Source organism: Helicoverpa armigera, chromosome 22 (genome assembly GCF_030705265.1).
Source record: "Helicoverpa armigera isolate CAAS_96S chromosome 22, ASM3070526v1, whole genome shotgun sequence".
In the NCBI taxonomy this organism is placed as follows: Eukaryota; Metazoa; Arthropoda; class Insecta; order Lepidoptera; family Noctuidae; genus Helicoverpa; species Helicoverpa armigera.
In genome coordinates, this window is record NC_087141.1 from 5,562,468 (window position 1) to 5,580,171 (window position 17,704).

The 17,704-nt window shown below is 33.6% G+C and overlaps 1 protein-coding gene across 2 annotated transcripts in view; it reads left to right on the forward strand.

The window, feature by feature from the left end:
- Window positions 1-11,140: 11,140 nt before the first annotated feature.
- The window catches only part of LOC110380738 (fatty acid synthase), a 51,903-nt gene continuing 45,339 nt past the window's right edge, over window positions 11,141-17,704 (forward strand). The window contains exons 1-3 of one of the 2 annotated variants that reach the window (XM_064040328.1): window positions 11,141-11,261; window positions 15,498-15,650; window positions 16,103-16,295. In XM_064040328.1, coding sequence (XP_063896398.1) covers window positions 15,498-15,650; window positions 16,103-16,295 — 346 coding nt within the window. In that variant the 5' untranslated portion in view covers window positions 11,141-11,261. Of the gene's footprint in view, window positions 11,262-15,048; window positions 15,071-15,497; window positions 15,651-16,102; window positions 16,296-17,704 lie in introns of those variants that run through there. The other variant, XM_064040329.1, reaches the window with a different exon arrangement.

The window sequence follows — 17,704 nt, forward strand, 5'->3', positions numbered from 1 at the left end:
TTCAGAGTTACCTATTTCCAGTTAGGAATTAGGTACTTCACGCACGATAAATAGGCTCATTGAATATTTATCATTTTTCCTTTTAGACCATTCCTTCCTGAAATAAGCTCGTTCAATCAAACAAGCAAAGTCTTCAGCTTTATAACATTAGTCTATATATTGGCACCATTATATTGCCATCAAGCTATTTGAGAAACCAATATTAGTCAAACAAAACTTACCTGCATACAAACTTAATGCAAAAATAGTTTCGGAAAATCTAAGTTTCATTCAACTCCTAGCTTTCAAAGGAATGAATCATTCAAACTTAGCCGTTCTTTTTGCAGAATGGATACCAATAGCAATCAGTTGAGTGAACATCTGAACTGAACGGTACGTGGAACAAATACTTAGCTCTTACGTTAATCATTCAGCTATGAACGAAAGGTGAATGTAAATGGCGAGTGAATGAAACACTTGTGTGAGTTTTCGTGGAAAGGTACGTGAATGTCTGATGTGGGATAGAACATTGATGAAATCTAACTTTCGCAAAAGCGGATTTTTCGCTCGGTTTTACGGAGTGCATCGTTCATCGTACGGTGGAAAATTCGCCGGTATGAAAGCGCTATTATGAATGATTATATTTTAGTTGATTTCCAATCTGACTAGTTGATGACATCTATTATTTGCGAAACGAAACGATAATAGAAAAAACACGTTTTTATAAATGGACGTAAAAATCATTGCAAGACTTTTCTAACTAGTTCATATCTTCTGGCTCCATCATCAGATCAATCCGACAGTACCATATTAAGGTATTTTCATCGGGACTACATACAACTGCCAATTTTCATGACACTGCGATCTTTAAAAGATGGAGATTCACACTTCATAGTAACATACAGGTCGACCTAATAAAAGCGTGTTAAAAACCATTGTCGTTTAACTTCCCAACAGAAAACAGTTGAACATCGCAGTTCCAATATGTCTCCAGAATTTAAACGCGGAGGAAACAAAAAAGAACCAGCGAGTTCGAGGTACACTCGAAGACAGAAAATAGCACAGTGACAATTACAATTTGTAGCACTGTTACAGCAAATGGGTGCCTGTGAGAAACTGTATTAGTTCTATAGACGTTCCAGTCAACGACTGCTAATATTTTACGTTGGGACATGGAGCTACTTAGAAAGGAAGAAGGATTGTGATGGAGTTTCCTGATTTAGAATAGGTTTGCTAGTTCAAATGATTTGGGTAAGTCTTTAAGGTAAGTAAGAGCTGATTAAATATTTCTTAAACACAAACAGATTCCATTAGTATTTGCATTTCTTGCAGAGGAATTTTTCCCAGTCTTGTTGGGCGGTTTTGCTATGCATAATTGAGATATTAGAGATATTTAGAGCTTTTGCATGGCATGGTATGAGAGAGGGAGACCTCTTCAACTCTTTAGGTGAACTAACCGGGAGTCTTACGAAGAGTGCCTAGTCGAGGCCAAATTACTAAATGAAATGTACTTACGCTTAAATAGCCAGGAGGGGCTATGATTATGAAATACGACAGAGACAATTTTGACTTAAACACACAGGTTTTTAAAGCTTTTCTGAGTATAAATTAAACTAGACTTCCTCTAAATCCATTTCGTAGCTCCATGTTCCTCTGCTCATTACTAGCTGGAAGACGTAAGGTCTGTTCAGTGGCGCCCCCAAGCGGCGTTCGACTTTTTCCGATTATTCAATTACACCCGTCGGCCGGCAGAGACTAATCAATGGTTTTCTAATTAATGTTTACTTTTAATTGGATTTGCTTTTTCTTAGTGGCTTCTGATTCTGATACGGAAAATGTTGGATATTTTCCCGATTGCTAGGAAGAAGAAAGTATAGATAGTTCAACTCAGATTTGCGCGCGGCCCTATGTGTGCGTCGGCTTGTAAATATACAACTTTCATTCGTGTGACAGTGACGTCGTCCGAGCATGACGTGTTCTTATCGCTTTTTGTTATGGGTACAGTCGTTTACAAAAATGTCTAGTTCTTCACGGAGAAAATGTTTTAAGGAGTCATAGCGTTTCAAAAAAATGAAACAACATTCAAAGCTTTTTATTATTACATTTTACAGTTTATCATTATTTTCTCATACGGCTTTTCAAATTGACATTGACAGTATCTAAGAAATAAATGAAGTGAAATATCTAAGATGAATTAAATACTCCTTACATATTTTCTAGCTCGGGGTACGCGGACAATAAATAAATGTGTGGACTAAGAATGTAAAAAGACCTATAATTTAGTATAATAATGGAAACAAAATGTGTGGGGAATTTAAAAAAATTATATTGCTTCGCATAATGTCGACCAAAATAAGACGGAAATAATGAAACTCATAAATGAACGTTTAAGTCAAATTGATGAAGGGATGTGGGGTAATACTTGTCGACATGTACAAAAGAAAAAAGAAGAATACTATAGACATTTTGACATGGAGTCAGAATTTATAATTAACATTGGTGAAAGTAGCGAATCCGAAAATTCATCATTTGATTTTCCAAGTAGCGATACAGAATCATTATAAATAAATAAACTAAATTACGTAATAACTGTACTTTAAACAGCCATATACAACCCCTAAATAAACAGCCATATACAACCCCTAAATAACTGTATTTGTACCCGACTGTACCTCTTGTCACGCACACAAAGTCACTGTATATGTACAAGGGTTACCCACACAAAGGGCCGCGCGCACGACTGAGTTGAACTTACTATACCTACTTATGTATTTAGTGAGTATCTTTGTGTTAATGTATGTCGTATTGTCCCAACAATGTTGGGCTCGGTTTTCAGACTAACAAAATGTAGCTGAGAATCAGTGTTTTTCATGGAGTGACTGCCAAGCCAATTTGACCTCCTAAGCCCAGTTACCTAGGTAACCCGGTACCCCTTAGCAAGTATGGTTTTGAAACTTTCTGGCTCCTGACTTTCAGATGTTGGGATTACAACAATCAGGGTATTGTTGGACTGTTTCTGACTGCCGAAGTGTTCTTAGATACATGATCTTAAACACCTTGAACTCCTAGAAGAGTAAGTATTCCATAGATTAATTTCCCAGCAGTATTACCTATGCACCTAAGTTTCTCAATTTCCAGTCTGTTAGTACCTAAAGATTTTTCATGCAGGCGTGTTTTATGAACAAAACCGTGTATTGTGATAAATGTTTTGCCGGATTTACATAAAATTTGAAGGTTCGGAAAAGGGTCAGGGTTTGAGAACAATGCTTTCCTTGACCTTCCTATTCGTGTATTAATATGTTCAACGCTGGAACATGACATTAATAGACTATTTTTGGAAAAGGTCTTCCTGAGATTTGTAATTTAATTAAAATTGCCTTTATTTAAGGGATACGGTCTCATTTTAATTGATACAATTTATTTTTGGACAAATGCTATTTTGATTACTGTTTTAGGTAAATCCATCTTAATACATTTTTCTTTAGGTTTGTAATGGAGTAACCAATAGTCAATTTCAGGTTTTTAGATAAAGCGGTCCTAGGGTTGGCATTAAGCAAAAAGCTCTCGGCAGTGAAAATAAAGACAGTACCATGTCAATTTTCCCCACTGTTGGACATAAATCCTATCCACCCAATTACCGCATAGATACTGTATAAATATTACACGCATAATTATCTACTGACAAAGAAAAACATTCAACAAACTAATTAAATGTATTAATTAGTCCAAGGTATTGAATGTAGGTAAATATATAAATAAAATATAGCACATACACACACACACATGCAAAGTTCGCCAATATGACGTCAATGTGTATTTTTCAAAGAATTAATGACGTTTTGTTGAAATATGTATGTATAGGCAATTTGAAGAAATTCGTCATCACAGAACAATATAGCCATTCTTTTTATTTTTAATTACTTTGTTATATTATAATTATCATTAAATACTATTAGGTATGTTTACTTGTATATGTCGTTAAGTTTGACAACCAGGCTTACTTAGGGGGTATTAGGATGCCCCGGGTAACTTGGTTGAGGAGGTCAGATAGGCAGTCGCTCCTTGTAAAATACTGGTACTAAGCTGCATCCGGTTAGACTGGAAACCGACCTCAACATACATTGTAGAGATAATTATTAAATAGACGATATGTATGCTCCGAAACTACTGAGTCGATTTGTAAAATTCTTTCACCGTCGGCTACACGATCCCCGGGTGCATTGCCCTACAAAATTAACGGAAAGTTTAATGCTATTTTCAATACTGCAGGTATAAAACTTAAATAAACCAACAATCAAAGATTTGGATTGCTAATGAAAGTCTGTTTAAAAGTTAACCGTTCATCACGATTACATTTTAGGTACATCAAAATGCACCTTTTTATGAAATTCAGAAGAAAATGTATCGAAACAGACAGCAAATCTTTTTTACAGATAGCAAATTTTTTGTCGGCCGATAAGCTTGTTTGGGCTCATAAATTAGTATGAAAATGAATAGTAGTACGCAAATGACAAAAATTAGGTATTCAGCCAGTAGACCGAACTTTGATGCCTGTAGCACACCTCCGCTGCGAAACAACAACTGCGAAACCGCTGCGTGAGTTTCGCTGTGCAACAGTACTTCACTTACGCGAAACTATAATAGTGAAACAGAGCGAAACCTTAAACTAGAACAGTTGATTCCTATTTCGCTCATAAAAATTGTCGATTGCTACAGACGCGTATCTCGGACACGCGGAACCGCTCCAAAATGGCGGACAACGGACGGAGATGTAGACGGCGCCTAAGCAAATGAGCGAAATCATGTTAGAAAGAGACAACGTCATAGTCAGTTTTGTAAGTTAGAGCAGGGAATTTCGCTGTTGTTTCGCCACCCAACAACTCACAACTCACAGCGAAACTGTGGCGGTTTCGCCCTTTGGGTTTCGCAGCGGAGGTGTGCTACAGGCATGATTGAAATCAAGATTTCCTTTAGAATACATTTTTTAGCATCCATCGGCCGACTGTTTAGTCTCCAGTATGCTCTTAACCCTTTTTGATACGGATGTCACCACGATAAATGGTAGTTCATCATAAAATTTGAATTCCCCACAAAACACCCTTATGTAATATTGAGACATTACCATTTTGTAACGATAAGGTGTTTATTAAGGCCGTATCAGTCGGTAAAGTGTCGGCTTTTATGGAGCGCGATATATTATTAGCCGTAGCGTTCAACGCTGCGAGATGAAGGGAAAACGCTAAATAGACATTGTGGAAGTCACGCACTGGGTGAAATAAACGGCGCGTTTTATTTAATATTTTGTATGGTATGTTGCGGTACGGTATTTGGTGATAAATGCGGCAGTGGCTCGAGTCATTTCAGTATATGTAGAAGAGCTCTACTGAGCTACTTCTGGTGAGACTGGAAGCCGACCCCAACATAATTGGGAATAGGCTCGGCAGTTGATGCTGATCTAAGAATTAAACGACAACTATAAAAATATATTTTAATTTTGTAAAAAATATATGTATAAAAAATAAAACGAATAAAAGTGAAACACATTCAATTTATCGAGTCTTTAGTTATTTTGTAAGTATCCAAAGTACATCTTTTATTTTATTTTTATTAACCTGTAAATAACTCTGTATATATTTGATGTAAATAAAAAGTGCTAAAATTGACCGACAGTATTAGATATTATGTTGTTGCATGTCTCTTATATCTTTCTAGTAGTTTTTACATATCTAAACACATTTCTATTCCAAAAGTCGAGTTACTAAAACAATGTATCACTCTTTTTACCTGTTTTTTTTTTATATTTCAGTATTTATGATTGTAACTTAGACGAAACCGCAGCGTTTTTTTAACCCAGTGCGTTAAGTAAAACGTGTCACACCTATTTTATTAATTATGCATATTTAATTACACAGCTTTCAGTCTTTTCCTTTAAATAAAGCTGTGCTGATGTTTCTTAATGGCACTTTAAAATTGGAACAACGAAGTACCTGTATTAGAAACGTTTTGAACACCTGAAATATTTAAACCTTTTTGGTATAAACTAATTTTAACGTTTAACAGGCACATTTTATAACTCTGGTAGTAAGAAATTAAGATATTAAATGCTGGTTTCAGTCAGCTTTATCAGTCATATTTCTTAGCCAAATAAATTGAATGAATGCATACTTATAAATTAGGTATAACATCACGAAAAAATGTAGGATACTTAATATACTTAAGCATTTTTTAAAATATGTGTAACTAGTAAAAGAAATAAACGTCAAACCAGCCTCCTTTATTATGAATAATCTAGCAAAAATAAGAGCGTACTATACAAACCATGGTTCACTATAAACTATGGGCCACCATAAACCATGGTCCACTATAAACCATTGCGTACTTCGACACCATACAAAACAATTGACGGTCCTAACAGGCCGACTGCAGCTGTCAAGCAAAGACATTGTATTAGAATACCAAATACAACACATGCATACATTAGCATTCGACTTGAATATTGATTCGTCGCCGACGGTTTTATGCTAGCCAACGGCCTTTGTGAAATACTGAAATATTCCACTGAATTATTTTATAAGGATTGAGTTGTTGGCTAAAGTGACTTATTTGGCAATTGGAAAAGCTTTGCTGGTTGATTTCTGAGACCAACAAAGTGTACAAAAAGTTTAAGAGCACATTTTTTTATTTTATTTCGTTTATAAATATGATAGCTTATAGATATATTCTTTACTCTTTTTGAGTCTGTATCTTTTCATGCACTTACAAAATGACATCTAGATACGCCCATTCAGTGGTTTGCTTCAATATTATATCATACAGTCAGATAGTTGCTTTTAATTAATATGAGTACTTAATTAGCTAGTCTGTCGGCAAAATAATGTACATAGATCCAGAGACTTTCCCTTGCTACCCTTGTGGGTTTGGGAGTTTGTCTCTTTAAAATGCTACCACATACTGAAAAGTTGAGGTTGTTCCTTTCTGAGATTCCTTTGCGCGTAATAAACTTTTTCAAAAATCCCAAACCACCAAAATCTATACACAGAACTTTGAATCTCTAAATTACAACCAAAACATACTGAATTCCTTATTACTTACTACTTTTACATCCTTAGATCAGTTTTATCCCTCACAGAGGGTACTGACCCAAAATATTTGGCTACACAGGTGCTTCGTAACTTCGTACTTCGTAACTTAGTTACGAAGTTCGCTTCGGCGAGCAACTATTACAAGTTAACTTTGATTACTAAACTTATGCGATACTTTAACAGGTGATTTGGTAATGCATAAGTAATTGCTTCGCTGGTTGCTTGGTGAAATAGATTTTCATATCTCCCCTTTTGGTTGAAGGAAGTTATGTTGATAATATGTATTAATAATTTTGGAGTTTACAAAGATTAAGTTTGTATGTGTGTTAGGTACGGAAGCAGGTATTTAAATAAAACGATGATTTTGAGTTTATTTTTACTAAAAACTATCATATTTTTATGTACATTTCAACAATTGGCTGCATTTTGTATTGTTTCAACTTGCTTATCTGCAGTTAAGGATTCGTCTGTTCATTGTTGCCTACATCCAATAGCAATTAGCTCAATAGTCTCATTAAATAAACTATGCAGTCTAGCTTCCAACCGTGGTTTCATCCGCATCCTTAGGGAATTACATTCTGCTCTCGAATAAAAAGTATACTGCACAGGTACTTTGTAGACATAAGAACTACATGTACTGTAAACTTTTCCGTAGATTTTACGTGATCTAACATCCACACAAATGTTCACGTTTATATGATTTCTCTCAGCACTATACACTGCACACTAGGCTTTATTTTAATAAATCTCATTAGGTAAATAAGAATACGCATACCATCAACTAAATAGGCATATATTTCACAATATTCTTATTACTAAATAGCAATAAACAACTGAAGGTGTTACCGATTCAATATGAATGTCAAATGTCGACGTCACACATTGAATATATTCGCACGTGAGTACATGTTTAGGTACCTATATTGCATTGCAATGTCTCGTGATATCTTAATTTATGCTGGAATCTTAGGATTTTTGATTTTCCTATTATTATGAGTATGAACATTCATCGTTTGCCTAGCCTTTTCTTAACTTTATTCGAGTTGGATTTCAGACTAATCAGATGTTGTGTACAATTTATTGTTTTACAAGGAACGACTGCCTATCGCCTATCTGTCTCAACCAGTAAATACATCGTAGAATAGATTAGTTCATAAAAATGTGAAAGTATGGCTTGAGGAAATTACTTTTAAACTCTGAAAACCTCTCGCACCCAAATAGATTTGTTAAAAGTTTCAGTTTCAACACACATTTGATTAGCCCTAGAAATAGACATATTGTTCACTCACTCTTTCAGCTTCGTAGAAAGACCTGTAAAGCTCTTCAATAGTCGAGTTTAAAGCTGTTTCTTTGTTTTATTTATTACCGTCACTTTAGAATATTAGGTTTAAATCCATAGCCACGCCGTGATTTAAAGTAGCCAACGTAGACGCTACTTTTTATCCTGATATTCCTGTCAAGTTTCATCAAATTCCTTTCAGCTATTCGGACAATCAAAACTCATAAACTTTCACAGTATGATACTGGGCGATTCGAATTATATGTTATTATGCTATATTTTCTCACAAGCCAATAAGTCTGACAACCAGTCTTATCAGGTATTAGGTTGCCCGGCTAACTGCGTAGAGGAGATCAGATAGGCAGTCGTTCCTTGTAAAACACTGGTACTCAGCTGCATCCATTTCGACTGGAACCCGACCTCAACATAGTTGGGAAAAGGCTAGGCAGATGATGACGATGAAGATGATGCTATATTTTCTCACATATTTTTTTTGATTTAGACACTCAAATTGTTTTGAAAAAAATATTTGAATGTATATAGAGTGTAAGTTGAACTGTTATGGAAATAAGTGACGGGTCAGGGGATGCTTGATACGAACTGAAAACATCTAATTTACAAACAAAGCGGGTTTAACGTTATTATGTTGCAGGCGAAGTGCAGGGTTAGTTGTTTATAGAAATGTCTGGTTTGAGTGTCGTAGGCAGTAAAGGTTGTTATTATATGTATAGTTCATGGATGTTTTGAATGTTCTGTATGACATAAATAGTTTAGTTTTTGTTTTTGAAAAGAAAGGCTGTAACAAAATTTCTTACTCATCATTGCTGAAAGGGATAAGAAACTAAACATTATTGTTTATGTTGTAATATGACCGTAGTCAATTGATTTACTTTTGTAATAGTCAGATGCAATTATAAGCCAAAAACTTTAAGAAGCTTATTTACGAATTATTTTAATGTTTGAATAGAATCTTTGTAAGAAGTAGCGCATTTCTAAGACAAAAAAAAAAGTATTTGTGCTTATAAACCTACAGCTATTTTAAAATTAGTGTCATGAATCAGAAATAGACAATTGCAAACTTCCATACTAATTAGATTAGATTCTTGGTTTCAGTTATCAAGGATTTCCTGTTAATTTGGCGAATGTACTGAAACGAGACTGAACTAATGTGACGTTACAATCAAAGTAACGTAACTTGTATACAGGGTGTTTATAATATTAATGTGGGAAAATGGGGCTGTGATTGTAACTGTTAGTGTAAAGTTTTTAGCATGTTTTTTTTTTAATAATATGTTTAGTATTTATTTTTATTCCTATGAACTTAAAGAAATATTTAGAATCACTATGGTACTATTGTCAGATATTTTGTCGGTTGGTTAATTTGGTCAGTTTGTGAGAAAATTAACTTTTTTTAAATAAAAATACAGTACAAAAAGGTACTTACTGGATTTTATTGATAGGTACATGGTTTTAATATAATAAATAAAAATAATTTTAAAATCTTTCTATTATTTATATAATGAAAAATAAATCTGTCTCCAAACAAAAATTGAAAGCGTATTTCCACCCTTATAACCATGAATCGGAAGCTTGCGCCCCAAAAGGCATTAGAAACTTAATAGGCTATTTATTACTTTATCACCCAACAGAATAGGCTTCAGTATGAATAGTTAAGTCCTAATTATTATTTGCTGATTGCCTGCGGGACGACAACGACCCATTCGTATTAATGGCTATTGTTCAGCCAAATCAATTTACACGAGCTTCCTATATTTTGGCGGTATCTGCAATCTGTAACACACTGCAAACTTTTAGTCAGCCGATAGTTCGTTTGGGCTTATGAATCAGTAAGAAGATTAATCTTAGTGCTCACATAACAACGATCAGGTATTTGGGCCGTATGGGACTGTCTAAAAAATTTTATAGAATTGTCGATTTCCTTGGAAAAAAATTCAACAATGAGGTCAACTATCTGATTGTTTAGTGTGCAGTGTGGGGTTCACTTAGTAGAATGACTTATTTTGTTAAAAAGATTGAAAAATACTCGATTTAAATGGTCATCTTATTATCTTATTATAGTATGCGAGACAATTCTCGCAATATTAAAATAGACATTAATTTCCTACTTTATTTCACAAAATAATAAATGGCAATGAGAAAACTTTTGGCTGAGCACTAGGACAGATAACGGTACTATATTTAGCCTAAAGTCGGTACCAACTTACCTCACGCTGAAAATAGAAAGGATTATTGAAACTTGGCGTAACTTAAAGTTGGAACTAAGTATTTAATCCTTTGACAGGCATCGCAGTAAAGTTAAGCTTTCAGTGATATTAGCTTGGTAATTATGTTTTATTAATAACTTAGAGAAGGTAAGAGTAGACTGGTGTTAGTAAATTAAAAAGTTTTTTTTTTTTTCAAAATTTATCGGGTATATTTTGGTATAGATATGTACTAGCACTCGTTAAGCTAATTGAAAAACTAAAGTTATCTTTTAATGTTTTTAAACTTATTATCCAACTTTATGTAAAAAAAGTTACTCGGTACCTATTGATTTACTGTTAAGACCTACAGAAAAGAAACTCCCAATAGTGAACCGAAACGAAAATACCTAATAATTTTTTCATTAATATTTTTGAGTAAGTATATCATCCAAGTTTTAATTTACTTTAATTACTTTTAAATCTAAAAAAAAGGAAAAAATACTCAATATTGTCTTCCTGTCAAATGCAGTACAGAAACACACTCAACCAATAGTGAACATGCTGTATATATTTTTTTATAATTAAACGTTTTAAATAGTACAAGTCGATCGTCCCTCAGTCCAGACGAGTGGTTGTCGGCCGCCGGTGTCCACGTGCAAGTTCGATACCAGACTGAGTGAATTTTATTATACTTTTTAAAAAGGAATTTATAGAAAGGTGAGTGGATTTCGGTTTTGAATTTGAATTTGATGAGGTCGTTTTTAGATAGTGACTTTTGACTTTTAAAAAATACTTTTGTGACTTTTAAAGTTGGTTTTAATTTTGGCAAGATGTTCAGCCTTCATTAGAAATACTTATCTAAGTACCTACGTACATATAAATTGATGAATGTAGAAACATAATACAGTTATGCTAATATGTTACACTTTTGTATTCATTTCATATTTAAATTGGTACTAATATACCTAGTACCTATATTTAAACTTTTTATATCAGTCAGATTAGTTTATTCGATAATAATGTGTATAAGATTTAAAGAATAATTTATTGAAAAAAATATAGCCAACTTATTAAAATTGTATATAAGCCTATTGTGAAAGTTCTATGCAACTAAACTAAAATTAATTTCAATAGCCCCAAACATGTCTTCACGTGACCACAGGCTTAACTCAATCAGTTAGTTAGACTAATTAGTTAAGCTTTGTGGTCACGTGTGTTATCAATGTGACAACTGCAGGACTGATAGTTAGATTAACTGACAGTTTTAGATCTGGTTGTTATCTAACCATAATATGTAACTTTGCCTAGTAATATTACGTATAAGTTTAGGTATATTGACCGTAAAGCAAGAATTTTGATTTGAAAGCTCTCATGTACATAGATAAATATGTAATATTTTTAACATATTGGTTATTCCCTCAATAATAATGATACGGTATTATGAAACGCCATCTAACGTAAAAGTTTGGCGAGCTTAGACTTAAGGTACATACTTATGTAATTATTCAAAATTCAAATAAAAATCAAAAAACTATAAGCTAAAAAAATAAGAGGTGAAGAAATTATCTCCGGGTTAGGACAAACCGATACTCCTTGGTGAAACTAGTTGTTAGACTTTCTGACGATTATGATTGGGGTTAAAATATATAAAACATTAAGGTTCAGTCTGATGATATCGTCAGAAGGTAACAAACCGCAAAAACGTGATGTAGACAATTGCCAATGCTAATATGTACGTGTGCTTTGACCCTAAGTCAACCCTTATTTACATTTTATACAATAACATGGATGAATTAAAGTGATGGAATGCACGATAGAGTGTATTTTTTTATGTTTCGAATGGATATTAATTAGGCAGATTGGGCAGAATAGTATTTCTATTTTTATACTTAATAAATCGTGCATATGCACTATTAGCGCGTTCACGCAACCGGATAAAAAGTAGCCTATAGCTTTCCTTAATAAACAGATTATAACACTAAAATATTTTTAGATCGATCCATAACTTCTTGAGATTAGCTCTTTTAAAAATATATCTAATATCAATTAAAATTTACATCAATGGATATCATGCACATTGCATGCACAAAATCTTCTTACCAGACTTATTAAATACCTATTATTTAATATTATGCAATAGGTATACATGATACCAAGGCACATCATAAATAAAATATACCTAAGTTAGGTAAAATAAAAGGCCTTGTGCAACGCAGAACTAAAATTGATTACCTTCACAAAATAATCGTTTTAAATTAAATCGATTCAGAGTCACAATCGCTAACCTTAGGGTCAAAACATCGGTTGTCATTTACATACAGTTTTAAATTAATGTTGTTTACCGATTCTAATCGATCATGTGTTAAATAGTTTGATTTGCGTTTCTATACCTATTGAGACCGTTATGTATAAGGTTACACAATTAAAGCAGATAAAAAGAAACATATTAACAATTAAACCATTTGGGGAGTCTGTCTCAGACTTTCCGAGATAAAGATGTAACTTAACGAAAAAATCTTTATAACAACTTTGCAATATTGTAATCGAGTCTTTGTGGACAATTACCTTAAAAAAAGAATATCCATGGAGTTTCTTTCCAGCTCTCTTCTCCATGAGACCAACTTTTTGGAACTGTGCAACTAGTGTGACGTTTCATAGGAGCCCGCAAAGGCCTATTTGAAATAAAAACATTTGACTTTGACTTTAATAAAGTACACAGTTCTTATAGTAGGCTTACTATTCACAATTTGGTTTTACAAGATTGCTAAAAACCCAATACTGAAAGATCTGCTATATTAATAAATTCAATACCGTCGAGAGATCTCAATAAATTGTCTTGAGGTGTATCTATTTTCTTCAGTAATACATCTTAGGGATTGCCAGATGAATAAAACACCTGAAATTGAATCTTCTTAGCAGAAGGTTCGAAAGGATTTATGGGGCTTGTAGGTCTACATGGTGTAGTTATAGATATAGTCGTGAAGAAAACCATGTATGAATATATGCATTCCCGTAATAGCCACATCCACATATAAATATAGTTTGAAGAATAAAACAAAAGTTTAGGATGGCATCTTTGCTACATAATTTGGTGATTAAAGCATAAGAGACTTTCATATAAATAAGCAGCAATAGCTTTTAAATCTGACTTATTATAAGTAGTGCGAAGGTGACTGTCGCGCTAAGTTCGTCGCGTGAAATTCGGTACACAGATATCCTAGACCCTGAGAAAATAGATAGGCTACTTTTTATTTGGCTGTGGAATGTAGAAAAGCTAGTAGTATTAAAATCATTAACCAAAAAGCATCTCAAAGTCAACGAGTCATAATAATACAGTATTTAAATTTAAATATAGTCGTATTTCGAAGGTACAAATTATTCAGGCACCGTTGACATGGGGTTAGTAACCATTGTTACAATACCTACTTAAAGCGAGTAAAATGTAGCGTTGAATATTGAACAGGCAAGACCACGCGATAGTGAAATGTCTTGCTTTATTACGTAAGCAAAGGAAATTAACTCATGTATAAAACAAATATTTTAAATCGGTTCAGTAGTTCCTGAGATTAGAGTTCACGCAAACTAAGTCCGCAGCTTTATAATATTAGTATGGACTAAGTACGTAGCTTCTATAATAAAGAGGAAACAGTTTTGTTTGTTTGTACCTTAAAAGCTCCGAGACTACGGCACCAATTTGAAAAATTCTTTCACTGTTAGGACTCTGTTATTCTCAAGTAACATAATATATGGTTCGCCTGATTATGGGCAAAAGATGCCCACAGGATGCGAGTATATAATCGTAATCTTATAAAATACTTTTGATACACACAAATTTGTCAGAATAGCTTAAGGATAAGGTAAATCTGAAGGTAATGTCAATACAAAACACATAAAACAATCAAACATAAGGAAAACGGTAAAAATAACATACCGAGTGAGATAATACGATAGAAACGTAACGTATGAGCTTTCATTATTATCTGATTCTATTACTTCTGGAACCATTTCTTTAAAAAAGTCAGCTTTGTTAAAATATAAAACAGGATTGGACCAAGTATTGTGCCTTGCGGTATCCAGATGAACATATATTTGAAAATAATTGTTTTGGCCTTGATAATCGATAACTACTTATACTTGCTCTTAAATACTATAATAAAATGTATGTATTTATAAAAAAAAATATTTTATAATAATTGATTATTGGTTATGTCTAAAAGGATACCATCATAATACCTACAACAAGACTAGATGACGTTGTGAGGCATATTATAAAAAGCTTATTCAAAAACGCAAAATAAACTCTTCCCTTCATTTACCATACATAATAAGGCACGTAATAAGATTAAATATTAATGCGTCGTTCCAATTTATTCAAAGTCAAGTCAATATTTAAATGAACTGGTTCACAGTGCAAGTTTAAAGTAAAATTAACAATTTAATTCGGTATAACGGAGCGTTGACGTACGTGCGTTGTGGAATTCACATTCGCAATTCAGTCGGCTTAAAAACACAGGGAATTAATACAGGTCAGAAAGGTGTATTAATTGATTTCGCCAAATAAGACTTATTTGCTTTACTTTTTGAAGTGAGTTGTTTTATTTGTATGTTACATATTGACTTAAAATGGATGTTTATTGAACTGCTGTTTTTCTTCTACCAAAATATGCTTTTTCTTTTTCTTCGATTTACTATTATTAATATATGCATATTTAAATATTAGATTATGTATGTCCTTATAAGTAGCACCGTAGTAGTAAGTGTCGAGTTGATGACTAACCCCCAGTTGTGGAGAGGCATTAGAAAAAGGAGACGAGATGTGCTACTAAAAATTAAGGAAAAAAGAACACTTTGAAGCACAATAACCTGTCTTCAGTATCACAGTAATAACTTAAGTATAATACGTAATTATTTTCTCCTTTACGACGAATCTAACAATGAACCCTTATTCCCAAGATGGCGCCGACAACAATAGCGGAGGACAGGCTGACGTCAGGCCACCGTCTGTCTCACCCCCCGCCCGGAGACGAGGTCCTCATCTCAGGTGTGTCCGGATACTTCCCGGACTCCGATTCCGTCAACCACCTGCAAGAAAACCTTTTTAATAAGGTCAGTATTACCACCATTGAACAAAGACCACCATTGACTAAGACTTTAGGAAAACTCAATATTTTTACAAAGAGCACAAAACTTGAATCAACGTGTATTTTCTATGGTTAAGTCTGGGGTAACCTAGGCATTACCTAAAGCGCTCAATGGACTATGTTTAAAAACCGAGACTTTAACCAGGCAAATTCAATTATTGAAGTATGAAGCTGCTAATAAACTACACAGCATGTTTTATTACAAGTCTAATATCTTACACGAATATCACTAAAGATTTTCCTAGTTGATATTTTTTCGCCGTCACCATCTTTCAAGACAGCTCCCAACAAATTGCTGTCATAATAAATCAAAACAGTTCGTTATACTGGAAAAATGCGCCATCCAACTTTATCTCTTAAGAAAACATTTGGTGCCTAGTTAAAAATATCTTCTAAAAAGGTTTTATATATTCTTAGGTGGACTTAATCTCCGGAGACGCTCGTCGATGGAAACTAGCTCATCCTGAGATCCCCCAGAGAACGGGAAAGATCAACAATGTCAACAAATTTGATGCTTCGTTCTTCGGCGTCCATTATAAGCAGGCACACACCATGGACCCTATGTGCAGGATCCTTCTAGAAAAGGCTTATGAAGCTGTTATTGATGCTGGTAAGTTTACCTTAAGTTAGACGATCTAGAATTATTTTTTATAGAGCCTTGTAGGCTTGATCTAACAAAGTTTGCAGTTAGTAATAAAATAGGCTAGAGGTCAAAATTTGAACATCTGTCAAAAACTACTTCCAAAACCAAATAGAGATAGACGTGACCCGTGAAAAACAGCAGAACATCGAAAAAAATCTCAACCAAAAAATGTTCTGTCATCTCGAATACGCATTGCTTTGAAAACTTCAAAGCTTGTATTCCAGTCGGCATATAGCAATACCAATCTACTGCGCGAAATTGGAAGAGCTTACGTTGTCAAGGAAAAAACACAATACATACAAAACATAGTATTATTGTCTCCTTAAAAGGCTTTGAAAATAAAACGGAGGCTACATTTTCTTAACCAATTTTAGCGGTACAAAAAACCATGTGGGACATTTTAGAATTATGTATAATCTAACTAGCTGCTACTCGCGACGACTAGACAAACTTGTGAACCGCTCGACCAATTTTGTGCAAACTTCACACAATATCTCAAGTAAATAGTCCGAACAAAGCCTAAAGATTTGGTTTGGATAGGTGAGCCCTTTCTTAAGTTATAAAATTACAACAAAAAGTGGCATTATTATCCATACAGATTTGTTAGCTGGTAGTAAATCAAGGAACCAATACACAGTGAGTCGAGATTAAAGAATGGTGACTTGGGGAGCGACCAGTCGAATAGAATACGGAACATTTAGGCTCCCCCACCCTTGCAATCAGAAACATTGATTCTGGGTAACTTTTAAAATTCCTGCTGTTACACCGAAACGAATATTTCTTTAGCGTCTCTAAGATATAATGAATACTTAGTATTAGTAATATCCTCGACCTCGTTTTACTGTAAAATATAGATAAATTTTTTGCAAGATAAAAACTGTATGTTTCACTGCTTTCTTAAAGTTACAGTTTCTTTGTGATCTCACATTGTTTCCATCCCATTGTTCAAAGAATTTTTGTAACCACTTTTCGATTTGAATACTTACTGATTTACAACTATGTATTTCTGAATTAATTCGAAACGTAAATCCTTCAATAACGCATGGAATTAAAGTTAAATATACAATGTAACTTTAAATAGTTCACATTGTGAGCGCAATGCCAATCTATTGTCAATATTTTAATGAAGGATTTTCCGGCTTTACAGATTATTTCTGTACATTATTTAAACGATTTCCATTCTGTTCTTGGAAATTCAATTATAAATAAATCATTATTTAGTTTGAACAGAATTAATGGCATATATGATGATGTTTTTCAATCATTTTGGGGTAAACCAAACAAATTATTTACGTTTGATTAAATATCGAATTTGCTTTATAGGTTATTTCGTAAATTGTGTATTTAATTGTGGCTGTTACTTTCATCATTTATAT